The 12,743-nt window shown below is 32.3% G+C and overlaps 1 protein-coding gene across 5 annotated transcripts; it reads left to right on the top strand.

The window, feature by feature from the left end:
* The first annotated feature begins 3,963 nt into the window (after positions 1–3,963).
* Positions 3,964–10,538, top strand: LOC114173875 (kinesin-like protein KIN-7F). 5 transcript variants are annotated; one of them, XM_028058530.1, is made up of 14 exons: positions 3,964–4,149; positions 4,980–5,393; positions 5,550–5,639; positions 5,753–5,853; positions 5,933–6,046; positions 6,114–6,195; positions 6,324–6,391; positions 6,488–6,553; positions 6,665–6,789; positions 6,914–7,250; positions 8,195–8,311; positions 8,400–9,347; positions 9,523–9,839; positions 9,940–10,538. In XM_028058530.1, the coding sequence occupies exons 2-14, from the start codon at positions 5,183–5,185 to the stop codon at positions 10,259–10,261; spliced, it is 2,898 nt and encodes a 965-aa protein (XP_027914331.1). In that variant the 5' UTR covers positions 3,964–4,149; positions 4,980–5,182; the 3' UTR covers positions 10,262–10,538. The 5 variants fall into 5 exon arrangements, with proteins under 5 accessions (XP_027914331.1, XP_027914335.1, XP_027914333.1 ...); XM_028058534.1 differs by having other exon boundaries at positions 4,977–5,393; XM_028058532.1 differs by lacking the exon at positions 3,964–4,149 and adding an exon at positions 4,151–4,346.
* Positions 10,539–12,743: the final 2,205 nt, after the last annotated feature.

Raw genomic sequence — 12,743 nt, 5'->3', positions numbered from 1 at the left:
GCGTGTCAGCACTTTATTTCAGCTTTTCAACTGTTAATAGTTACCTCTATCTATGTTGTTGGGGGCATTTAAGAACTTATACAAATAATTTCAGTTTCTTAAAATAATATTTATACAACAAAGGACGGAATTGGTTATTTTAGTACTTCTTATCTCATCTTCTTAGGGATAAACAAATTCTCCTAACCTGAGCCAATTCCAAATTAAATTTATATACCAAGTGTTTGTTTGGTCTAATATAGGATAAAATTAAACTAAATATATTACCTACATTTAAAGTAAAATTACTTTTAATAACTTGTATTTTTATAATTTAAGCATCAAATAAAATACACAAAGGTTTGCAAAATAAATCGCTTTCAGTTTGTAAAGTGATTCATGACTTTGATTTACAGAGAAACACAAAAGAAAGGAAAACCACTACTCTATATTTGTATGTATATGTGTTTTAATAAAACGTTTCTAATTTGATAATTTAGCGGTGAGAAGAAGTGCCAGTTGGCGAATATGCAATTAAGTAAAGTCCAAATCTCGCGTTGCATGCATGCGATCGTGATTTGAGGTTGGCAACACCTAATCCACCAAATAAATGCTATTAAGCTATTAATCACTGTTAATAGCCCATTAATTTACGTAAGCCTTTTGGATTTATTTGTCGGTTCAATAAGTTTAATTCACCTAATCCATCCATCATATTATAAGAATATTCAATATTGTATTTTTTTTTAATATTTTTTAGAATGATTGAGATAGTTAATTAAATAAGAGTAAAGGTGTTTTTATTCATTACAAAAAATAGAGAAATTGAAATAAAATATGGTGTTTGAGCTTGAGAATGGGTAATGTGTGTGGAATATTAGCATCCAAAGAGTTCCCAGTTCCATTTTCATAACATTATATGATGTTTGGTTGTATCCAATTGTTTCAACAATTAATTTGCCGCTTTCCTTCCTCGGACTTGTGGCGTGTAAGAGATCATATACACCTTTCAAAATTTATAATTTTTTTTTTTCTTAAATATAGAAAGGTAAGGCCACCATTCACAATTTCATACAATCTATACTTAGATTTCAATTTGTGGACCATCTATACATACATAAATATATATATATATATATATATATATATATATATATATATATATATATATATATATATATATATCAAACACAGTGACGAATTTTCTGCAAAAGGTATTTCTATATTGGTTAATCGATATTTGAACAGAAGGCAAAGTGTAATTAGAGTTTAATATATATAGTTAGCACAAATATTTTTAACTATGCCATCAATTAAATGATATTATTATTATCGTGGCATTAAGGAATTTTTCTGCTCCTTTTTATCCAAATTTGGAGGGATGATTATAATGTTTGACTATCCTTAAAATTCTCTTCCTTTCTTTTCTCTACTTTTTAACGATGAAGGTATGTGATGCAAGCCCTCTTTTTTTTATCTTATTAACTTATTGCTCATAAACTCTATCGGATAAAGTAATTATTATAAAATTTAATAAATTTGAATGAGATAACAATTGATCAGGTAATTTATTTTAATTACTTTTTTCCAAGTTTTTTCTTAATTTTGTGATACTATTCAATATTTCCAAACTTGTTTCAAGCCTTAAAAATATATTTTTAGAAAAATAAAAAAACTAACATTCAGACATGAATGTATTGAAAGTCCCACGTCGACAAATGATAAGACTAGTTTAGAGTATATAATAGGTGCAAATTTCACCTTATAGGCCGAATTTGTGAGGTTGAGTTAAATTTAATGTTCAATTCTTTTAACATGATACATACTATGAGTTCAACTCGAAACATTTTGTGAGATTAAAGTCCACATTTCCACATTTTTAATGGTTTTTATTCTTTGTTAGTGATATATATTATTTGCCTTATGTTTATAAATTATTTTATATTGTTGGCCTATTATAAATTATCATACATGATAAATTTATTGATTTTTACAATAATGATTTTATAATTATATTATCAATAATTTATGATTAGGTAATTGTGTAAAAGTGTAAACATTACCCTTATAAATTTTGGTACTCTTAATGGAACTTTTATTTATAGAAGCAAACTTTTATGGTAACTACTGGTGAAAACACTTCTAACCAGTGAGAGAGACATGTAACATCTTGGCGCATTGGTTAATTTGTTATTTAGGTAATCGTGATTAAATATTTTTTAATTTATTTTAAATTCTATTAGTTTTATTAAAATAAAATAAACAGAATATATTTATATAAACTAAGAAATGTAAAAAATAGTATAGAGAAAAAGTAAAAACTAACAAGAATAAAAAATAGTAAATTACAAATTCCAACGTTAAATTGGTGATTAAAGAGATAATATAGGGTAAATGGCATTATTTTTTTTCAAAATAAACTAATACGATGATTAAATAATTTATTGATAAGTAAAGTGCCTCACACAACTCCTTTTTAAATTATATAATTCCAGTTCTTTGGAATAATGTAGTGATGAATATTTCAGCATAAAAGACTAGGATATTGTTGACTCAAGATTATGGGTGACAAAATAAATTAGTATTATTTTTTTTAGTTTGGAAAAAATATCCAACAGAGTAAGATTTACTTGTTAACTAATATTTTTTACTTGTTAGCCATTGTATAAGTATGTCTTTCAAAGAACATTATTTTAATAATGGTACTTATATTTTAATAATTTAATTTTAATATTTTACAATTATAATATAAAAACAAAGGAATTAGTAAGTCAACTTTTCAAGATCTAGATATTTTAAACTCCATATATACTCACCCCATCAAATCGATGATGGAATGATAGGTTTAATTGGATTTGTCATCTCTCGCTCATGTTATAAAACAAAATAAATAAATTTAAAAAATATATATATTTTTATGTGTAGATGAAAAGTAGTTTGAATTCTAAATATATAGAGAATACAATTCCCAAAAAGAATGTCTAAGAAATAAAACGCAGAGACATTGTTTATCACGAGACAAGCTTGTTAACTGAAACCACGTTGGTCTTTAAATGCATATAATAAAATTTCCCTATTCTCGCGAAGCATGTGTTAGTTGCTTAAAAAAACTGTTTTAGTAAGTTTAAAATTGTGTGTCGGCTACTAATGAATCGAACAGGGAAAAAAAAAAGAGTACCTCAAAGAAGGAACATGCACGTGTAGAGCTATTGTGAGAGAACACAAAAGTCCAAATGAATAAATGAGTAGTTTTTTGTATTGTACATTGTATAGTTGTTTATGTAACATTCATTCACAGTTCCACATCAACACCAACTATGGGCCTCTCTAGTCCCCAGTGATGCAGTGAATCAAATTTCTCTCTCCAGTTCTAAACCTGCACATGGCCTGTTCAACTTCCCTCACTTCTTTTGGTCAAAAGCTACCCTATGCCTTTTTCCATTGCCTCACCTTTCGGAATAATTCTCCTCACAACGTAATTCTCAAACAAACTTTGTTCATCTCTACTACATTAAATTAGACCATAACAATCTTATAAGGTTGTTCGTTTTCGTAATTTCCAGTAAATTAATTTGGAACAAAAACATAAATTCTCCTGTCATCATGATTAATCTGGTTGTTAGAGGCAAGAATCTTGAAAAGCATTATGGTTCAGGTCCGAAGTGCTGAAACTAGTGAGGCCTTTGAAACTTGGAAGTAATTATAACACTTGCAAGATGTGGAAAAGTGGGGTGAAGCCACCACGTGCTTTACCCAACTTATTATGGGCTATGCTATGCCACTGCATGATTCAAATGCCACTTTTCTTTTCAGTAATATTTTCACCGCTGCTTCTGGAGACTTTGTTGAAGCAGTATTCACGAAGTAAGAACTTCTGGGTAGATTGGTAATTTCGGGTTTAATGATTATCACGGTCTAATTTCAGGTGTTAATGTGTTATATAATGCGATTCATCACATCACATAAATAAATTCTGAGGGAGACACCATAACCTCTGCTCCGATTTCAGAAGCCTAGTCACAGCAGCACTGAAATATCCACAGATGCACACTCCCTTTAGAAAGAGAGAGAAAATGCTATTTCTGCTTTCTCTCTTTACTTTTAACTTTTAAGCTCTCATTTCTTGTTCCCTGCATTTGCACCTTCCATTTGAGAACTCATTTGCGTGAGGTGAAGGAATATTCACATTCTTTTTATGTCATCTTCTTTACTTCATTTTTTTTTTCTTTTGGGTTGACTTTGAAGATTCAACTTCAACATTGTGTTCTCCACACCAATGCCAAAAGTCATTGAATTATTCCTTTTTAAGGCGGTGTTTGTGATGGTGAAGACCAGAATCAGCTCGAAGTGTCGGCTGAGCTGAAAATGTGAGATTCAGTCGCAGTTGATATGTTCGGTGACATCAAAAAGTTGTTGGTTTCAAGATGATATTTTGCAGATTCTTGTTTTTATTATTCATGTTCTATTTATAGAATTTTCTTTTGGGTTTTGTTTGGATTTTGCATAGACTAAATTTAGAAGAAATGTAAAACAGCCAAAAAAGAAAAATAGAGAGGATTTTTTGTGAGACACTCACATCCTTTCATTTTTCCCCTTCCATTTTCAAACCATCTCTCTCTGAATTCACTGCGCAAAAAGTCGGATGATGAATTTTCCTTGAGAAATCGACTACGCATGTCATTATCACCTTTGGTTAAATTTCCTTTTGCAAAGTTCTTACTTCTAGACTTTTTCCTATGTTCCATGTGACGAAGAATTTGACAGTCTGTTTCTTGGGATGGGGACCATTTCACAAAACTCCAAGCTTTCCACAAGAATACCGAAACCACCGTATAGTTTGTTCTCGTAATAATAGGACCATATGATATTAGTCAATTACTATTTAATATTTATTTCCTCCCACTTCCATCTCTGACTATAATATAAAAATTGTAAACAATATTTATCTTTTTTGTTTCTGTTGAATGGCTCCGTAATCTGTGATTAGTTTCCTGCAGCAGGTAATGATTGGAGGAATGGAGGCTGAAACCTTGAGTGGTCCTATGTCTCAACTCAACAATGCAACACAAGCAGAGATAATTAACTGAACACCAAAAGGGTCTTTGGAATGCTCAGAATTCAATGACATGTGGTATGGTATCATTCTCAACCTTGGAATTGGAGTTTAGGCTAGTTCTACAGAAAGAGTGAGTGAGTGAGAGCAATGGGTTCATTTGGAGGGGAAGAGGCAATTCACGAGCGTACTGGGCATGACGAGAGGATTCTTGTTTCTGTTCGTCTTCGTCCCCTCAATGAAAAGGAGCTTGCAAGAAATGATCTTTCAGACTGGGAATGCATCAATGATACTACCATCATATACAGAAGCAACCTTTCAGCTTCTGACAGGTCACTCTACCCAACAGCGTATTCCTTTGGTAAGAACTTACTTTCATCATTGTGTATGTATTTTGCGCTCATTCTTTCTGGTGTATGTTACAAATCTGGTGATATCTACATATGAAGTTAGTCCACTGGTTTTGGCTTTAATTGCTTTCCTCTTCTGATCTTCCATTCTTTCCTTTTGGCTATAGACAATGTGTTTCGATCGGATTGTTCCACAAGACAGGTGTATGAAAAAGCAGCTAAGGAAGTTGCTCTTTCAGTTGTCGGTGGCATCAACTGTGAGTTTCTTCCCTTTGTCTGCTTTTCCTCCTTCACCAGCATCATCAGAATCCACGGAATTTCCGTGTTAACATCTTCTTTTGATCTCTCTCCGTCGTGTCTAATTGATCAGCAAGCATTTTTGCATATGGACAAACAAGCAGCGGGAAGACATACACCATGAGTGGCATAACTGAATACACAGTAGCAGACATTTTTAAGTACATAGAGATGGTAGGTCAAATATGAACATGCCAACATTTACCTTGGCTCTCTGAAAAACAATTTTCTCATTGGTTTTACCTTTTCATAGCACACGGAAAGAGAATTCGTTTTGAAGTTTTCGGCAATTGAGATTTATAATGAATCTGTCAGAGACCTGCTTAGTCCAGATTGCACTCCTCTCAGACTTCTTGATGATCCAGAGGTAAACATCTTCATTTCCTACAGAACTAGTATCTCTGCATTTTACTCACAGTTTTGCAATTTAACAGAGAGGGACAGTTGTTGAGAAACTGACAGAGGAAACTATAAGAGATTGGGAACATTTTACAGAACTTATTTCTTTCAGTGAAGGTAAGGAGGGTTTGAATGATTCTTGCTTCAACAGAGTAACCTAGACTGAAAGAATATATTTCATTTTTTTTTTTATTTTCCCTCTTTAAGATTCTTTACTTATCTTTCAATTGATTGCATTTTTTCAGCTCAAAGGCAGATAGGGGAGACAGCACTGAATGAAGCCAGCTCCAGATCTCATCAAATTCTAAGACTGGTATTTATGTTATTAATTTTGTTAAAGGGCTACTAATTTTGTGAAACTTTTATGATATTTCTTCTCTCACATTTCCTATACAATGTGCTTCCTCAGACAATTGAAAGTTCTTCATGTGAGTTCCTTGGAAATGACAAGTCTAGCTCTCTTTCCGCTTCAGTGGTATGATTGAATCCCTCAGTTTGTAGGAAAATATTTTCAAGGATAAGCTTATTGTCTTGAAGAACATCTATAGGAATTCAAATAATTCCTCTTTTCTTTTTCTGGGTGCAGAATTTTGTTGATCTAGCTGGAAGTGAAAGAGCATCCCAAACCAATTCAGCTGGCACGAGATTGAAAGAGGGTTGCCACATAAATCGTAGCTTATTAACTCTAGGAACTGTTATCCGCAAACTCAGGTTAGCTTATGAAGATGGTGGTTTCAAGGCCAGTGTTTTCTTCTTTAGAAGCTTGCTCCATAATTTAGTATAATCAATATTTGGCATATTAGGAATAGTTTATATAGTTTTGTTTTGGTTGCAGCAAGGGAAGGAACGGACATTTTCCTTTCAGAGATTCAAAGCTAACCCGCATATTGCAGTCCTCGTTAGGAGGCAATGCGAGAACTGCTATCATCTGCACCATGAGCCCTGCACGGAGCCATGTTGAACAAACCAGAAACACCCTCTTATTTGCAAGCTGTGCAAAAGAAGTGACAACTAATGCACAAGTCAACGTAGTGGTGTCTGATAAAGCACTAGTCAAGCAATTACAGAAAGAGTTGGCTAGGCTGGAAGATGAATTAAGAAACTCAGGGCCACCCCACGTTACATCTGATGCTGCTGCAATCTTGAGAGAAAAAGACCGTCAAATTGAGATGGTAATAATAAAGATTTTGTACTAATTCAATTCATTCTCTTTTATGGTTATCATAGGTTTCTTTGTAGTATGTATCTAACAACAGATCTGGGAAAAAAAGGCTAAAATTCCAGACATATAAAATAATGAAATATATCGGCCATGAAGTTACATATAATATCCTTGTACTATGAGCAGAGTATGGAGAGATGATTTCACCCGTGTATTATTTCATTGAGCAAGAATAGATAATACAGAAAGGTACTATTGAATAGGATGTTCTCAGAATTAACTAGAAATCTCAGAAACAACATGAATGAAATAAAAATGGAATAGTTGACTGTAATCCTCTCATTAGATACCATGATTCATTCTCCTTAAATTTAGGGATTGGTTTCTGACATGTATTATTTGTAGGATAATATATATTGTCACTTGATTGTTATTTTTTTTTGGAGGTCATCGTCACTTGATTGTTGATTCAATTGTTTTCTTTACCGATTCTGCAATGTTTTTCTGTCAACATCTAATAATGACCTTCAGTATTGTTTCTTCTCCTTGGTTATATACTCCAATACTTATCATCATACTGTCCTTTTCTGTTACGAGGCTTTCCACCTATATTGTTTCCTTAAATGTTTTTTCTTATGCTAAAACTTCGCATGATTAAAACCTATATTATTCTTACCTCTTTCCAGTAGCAAATGATAAACCATTTCATGCTTTATAGAAATAAAACACGAAAAAGCATCTCAATACCCTTCCTTGAAACACCTACTTTCCAACCAAGTTTTGTTCTTTTTTATTTAATCTCAAATTGAGGTGACAACTTCAACAAATATGCATTCGATATATAACCCTAAGTAATGAGGTTGTTGGAAGTTCCTAACACTGAGCATGTTTCTCTTGTTGGTTGTAGTTTGTAACAGAACTGTGTTAATATGAATGTTGTTACTGTCCATGCAGTTAAAGAAAGAGGTTAAAGAGCTGACCCTGCAACGGGACCTTGCAGAATCTCGAATTAACGAGATGATGAGAGTGCATGATGGAGATGTTGTGTCAACAATAGATATGCTCCAAGTGGTGAGTATATATGCCCTCCCTAAAGCAGTGAAAGTAGCGACTCATATACCTTTTCTAAATCTAACAATTTTTCCTGTCAAATCCCCAGGAAAGTTTGGATACTCAATACCAAAATTTACATGTGAGAAATTCATGGAACATTGAAAATCACAGAGAGGAGCCAAATGTTCTAAGTCTTGACGGCGAAGAGAGTGTCAGGTCTTTTGATGCATCTCAATATTCAGATGGACATAGTTTTAGTTCTGATGACAACTTATTTCAACTGCCAGACCTTGAAAAGAATCTTCTGGTGAGAAGTTCTTCCCCAGGTCCTCCTGTCACAAGGAACGATTCTGTACCCAATGATTTGGATCAGCATGAAGAGGACAATTGTAAGGAAGTTAGGTGCATTGAGTTAGAAGATCTAAGTGCAAACACGCATAAGCAATCAAACCCTGAAGATTCAAGATCAAATGCATACACTAATTCCAATGCATCGTCTCCTAGAGAAAGCACGTCAATCTCAGGATTGATTGTAGCTGATAGTAATAATAATAATAGAGACAGGGAAAAAGTAGCTCTGAGTTCATCTGGGTCAAAGGAAGACAAGAGAGTGAACCATTTGCCCCAAGATTTTGTTCTTTCCTCTCCAAAAGAAATTTCTGTGTGCATGACAGGAAACAGTAGAAGCGGTACTTCTAGAGCCGTGAAGCTGAGCCGCAGTAGAAGTTGTAAAGCAAGTCTCATGAGGAATTTTTCATCAGATTGGTTTGAAGATGAAGACGATGTTCAGAACACACCTCCAATAGGGAACGAAAAACACTTTCCTGGAAGACCCAACGGCTTCCCAAAGAACATTTATGCATTAAATTATAATGCTAGACCAGAGGGGCTTTCATGGAATGGCCATGGGAATTTTGAGCAAAATTCTGCTGCTGATATTGTTCAGAATGTGAAATCGTCCACGAACAAGGAAAGCAAGTATAATTCTCCCTTGCCTCCAGAAGGAAAGGAAACAGAGAATCTGAAGAGGTTGAATTTACTTGCTGACCATGAGGTAGCTTCTATAATACGTTTTATGTTTCATGATGGCCAAATATCAGTTAACAGGTCCAAGCCAATTGATAATTATTTTGACCATTGCTCTGTTGTTACTCTTTTTATCCCATTCACAGTATAGAAACATGGTTACATTGAGAATTGAACCAATCAATGATTGCTTTGCATGACAGGTTCCGGAGACAGGATTGGATCCCATGATGTCTGCACAGGATGTCAAAGATGTTGGCTTGGACCCAATGCAAGATAGAGAAAGTGTTTCAGATTGGCCTTCAAAATTCAAGAGGCTCCAAAGAGAGATCATTGAATTCTGGGGTGCTTGTAATGTTTCATTGGTTCACAGGACATACTTTTTCCTTCTATTCAAAGGGGACCAAACAGATTCTTTCTACATGGAGGTAGAGCTCAGAAGACTATCATACCTTAAGCAAGCTTTTTCCCAAGGCAACCAGACAGTGGAAGATGGAAGAATCCTGAAACCTGAGTCAAGGTAACAAACACAATTAAACTTTTGTGTTTTTATTTATGTCCTTTGATTGAAAATTACAATAATTATAGAACTTACCATGGTTTCTTTGACTCTGAAACAGCATGAGATATCTTAGAAAAGAGAGGCAAATGTTGAGCAAGCAAATGCACAAGAGACTGTCTAAAGATGACAGACAGAACCTGTACTTGAAATGGGGGCTCCGTTTGAGTTCAAAGAATAGGAGTTTGCAGTTGGCCCATAGATTGTGGACTGACACAAAAGACATGGACCACATTAGAGACAGTGCATCAATTGTTGCAAAGTTGGTTGGATTAGTGGAGCCAGAACAAGCTTTTAAGGAGATGTTTGGACTTAACTTTACCCCACAACCCACCAGTAGAAAATCTTTTAGCTGGACAGCCAGTGTGAGGCATATTTTGTGAGCTTGGATTACTTTTTAGGTAGTTTGGTATGGCCATGTCAAAATTTCCCCTCTATATATATAAATATATGCATGACGTAGGTAATTTTTTTTCTTCTCTTATCTTAGAAACAGATTGATTTCTGTTGTATGTTTCTAACTCTTGTTGCTATTGATTGTATAGTGGTTTGTAAAGGATGTGCAATTCTAAGGTGGTAGATTTGTTCATCTGTATTTACGTTGAATCCAGTTGGAACATCAGGAATTGTTCAATACTAATTGTTACCTGGATTTTCTTAGAAATGCTATGTGTTGTTTTGCATGTGAGTTATTGTAGCAATTTGTTCTTTAGTTAAAATCTGGAATCATAAAACCTAGAATTTTCCTAACAATTGCTTGAAGAAAATGAGGATTTGCTTAAGCAGAAAATTGTTTCTGACTCTACAGTTTGTTTCAGACGAAGTTCTATGCTGCTCTGTAAGGTAAAAGTTACCCTTAAAACAAAATCCAAACTGGAAGATGATTAGAATTTAGTCTTGTTCTTCCTGCACCCTTGTAATTCCTTGGGACATCTCTAATTTTCATATTGATATTTTATCCTTCGTAAAGGTGACTCTTATATTATTTGTTCTATTAGTTTTTTGAAGAAAAAAAATATAAAATTTATGCAACATGACTTTTTGTTGTTAAAAATAATCCAAATGTGAGTTAAAAGTTAAACACTACATAAAAATAAAAATCCATAACATCATTAACTTAAAGTTGTAGGGTTAAAATGATATTAAACTTAAGATTGAAAGGTTAAAGTGGTGTCAAATATCTTGTATATAACCCATATGAAACCCATATGAAAATATATATACATAAATCTAACACTTTAGAATAGACTTTTAGGACCGGAATTTCTGGAACACATGAAGCTGGGATCAATTTTTTGAGGAATAGGAATATATATAATATTTTTCAGAATGAGTTTTTAAAAATGATATTTTCAGAACTTTTTTTATTTAGCAATGCGTTTTTCTCTCTTTTTCTTCTTCTGTAACTTTTTCCTCTTCCTTTCCCACTGCAGTGATGATGGTGCAACGACAACAGGATAAGGTAATGCAATGAGCAACTTCTCTGTCAGTATGGTATGCACGTAGTAATGATTGTGGTTTAGAAAGCAAAAGCCTTAATCTTATCGTGTTACCCTCCGGAGTCCATGATTTTTTTGGGCTATACGTCTAATGGGCTAAAGTCCATTTATACCCTTTTTTTAAGGGTGTCAAAGTGTCAAAAAGAACAGTATAGACAAATAAATAAAAGAAGATATGGCAATGGCAGTTCGGGACATGTATTTGGACAACAAAAATAAATAAACAGATTGTTTCATAAACAAAAAATTTATTTATTTAAAAATTAAAATAAATTTCAGTTGACGACTTATACAAATTAACTTATTCATTAATATGTAAAGTTTCTTTAAGTGAGTTTTTTTCTAACATATATCTATTTGGAAGAGCTTATTCCCTTAATCTCTTAAAACACGGTAGTTAATTTTTCTTTTTCTTAACATATTGATAAAAAAAGGTTTTCCTTTCAAATAAATTTGTGGAAATGTTTTCTTTTATATATATATATATATATATATATATATATATGTATATATATATATATATATATATATATGTATATATATATATATATATGTATATATATATATATATATATATATATATATATATATATATATATATGTGTGTGTGTGTGTGTGTGTGATATTTGATTTGTTTGAGTTTCTGCAGTAGACTTTAGGTCCATTCAAAATAAGAAATCTTAATTTTGTTTCATTCTTTTTTATAACACCTGCTATACTTGAATAAAAAAAAAAGACGTATTGTAATGGGTGTCTATGTTTATAAATATACATCTGCATTATCATAATATATCATACGTAGATTGAATAATTTTAATTTAAACTCTCTATATATATTTGACAAGTACAAAAACTATTTACATATCCTTAACTTTTAAAGAGGTAATTTTTTTTCTTAAAACTTAACATAAATATCATTTATAATTATACAATATTGCAAAACTATTTACATGGTAAAGTGCATTATAATTAAATTGAATTTGATTTATGATTAAAATATCTTATTACTATCTTTGACTAAAAACTAAAAATACATATATCTTTTGTTTTTGGCTTTACTTCACTATTTTTATTTGACTTCTCAACTTATATATATGAAATATTACACATTTTTTAATTTAGTATGTCTATTATGATTTGGTTATATAAAGCTACGTGGTAGATTAAAAAAAGTATTGTTATAAAATATTTTTAATCTTGATTTATGAGTGTTTTCATCTGGCATTTGGAATGAGTATGTGGACAAGTGATAAAATTTTGATGATCTTGACAATTTCTTATAAATGTACTTAAGGGTGAGAACTTATGAAAATATCAACCAAAAGATTATCTGACATTCAAGTTACTAAAAAAGTTTGAATTTTTT

This window comes from Vigna unguiculata, chromosome 2 (genome assembly GCF_004118075.2).
Source record: "Vigna unguiculata cultivar IT97K-499-35 chromosome 2, ASM411807v1, whole genome shotgun sequence".
Lineage (NCBI taxonomy): Eukaryota > Viridiplantae > Streptophyta > Magnoliopsida > Fabales > Fabaceae > Vigna > Vigna unguiculata.
This window is presented reverse-complemented; position numbering and strand designations above follow the sequence as displayed.

Excerpts from the sequence above, each read along its gene's own strand:
- LOC114173875 (XM_028058530.1), top strand. The coding sequence starts at position 5,183 with ATGGGTTCATTTGGAGGGGAAGAGGCAATTCACGAGCGTACTGGGCAT. Across the intron at positions 6,047-6,113 it reads GACTTCTTGATGATCCAGAG|AGAGGGACAGTTGTTGAGAA; the intron begins GTAAACATCTTC and ends GCAATTTAACAG. Across the intron at positions 9,348-9,522 it reads ATTTACTTGCTGACCATGAG|GTTCCGGAGACAGGATTGGA; the intron begins GTAGCTTCTATA and ends TTTGCATGACAG.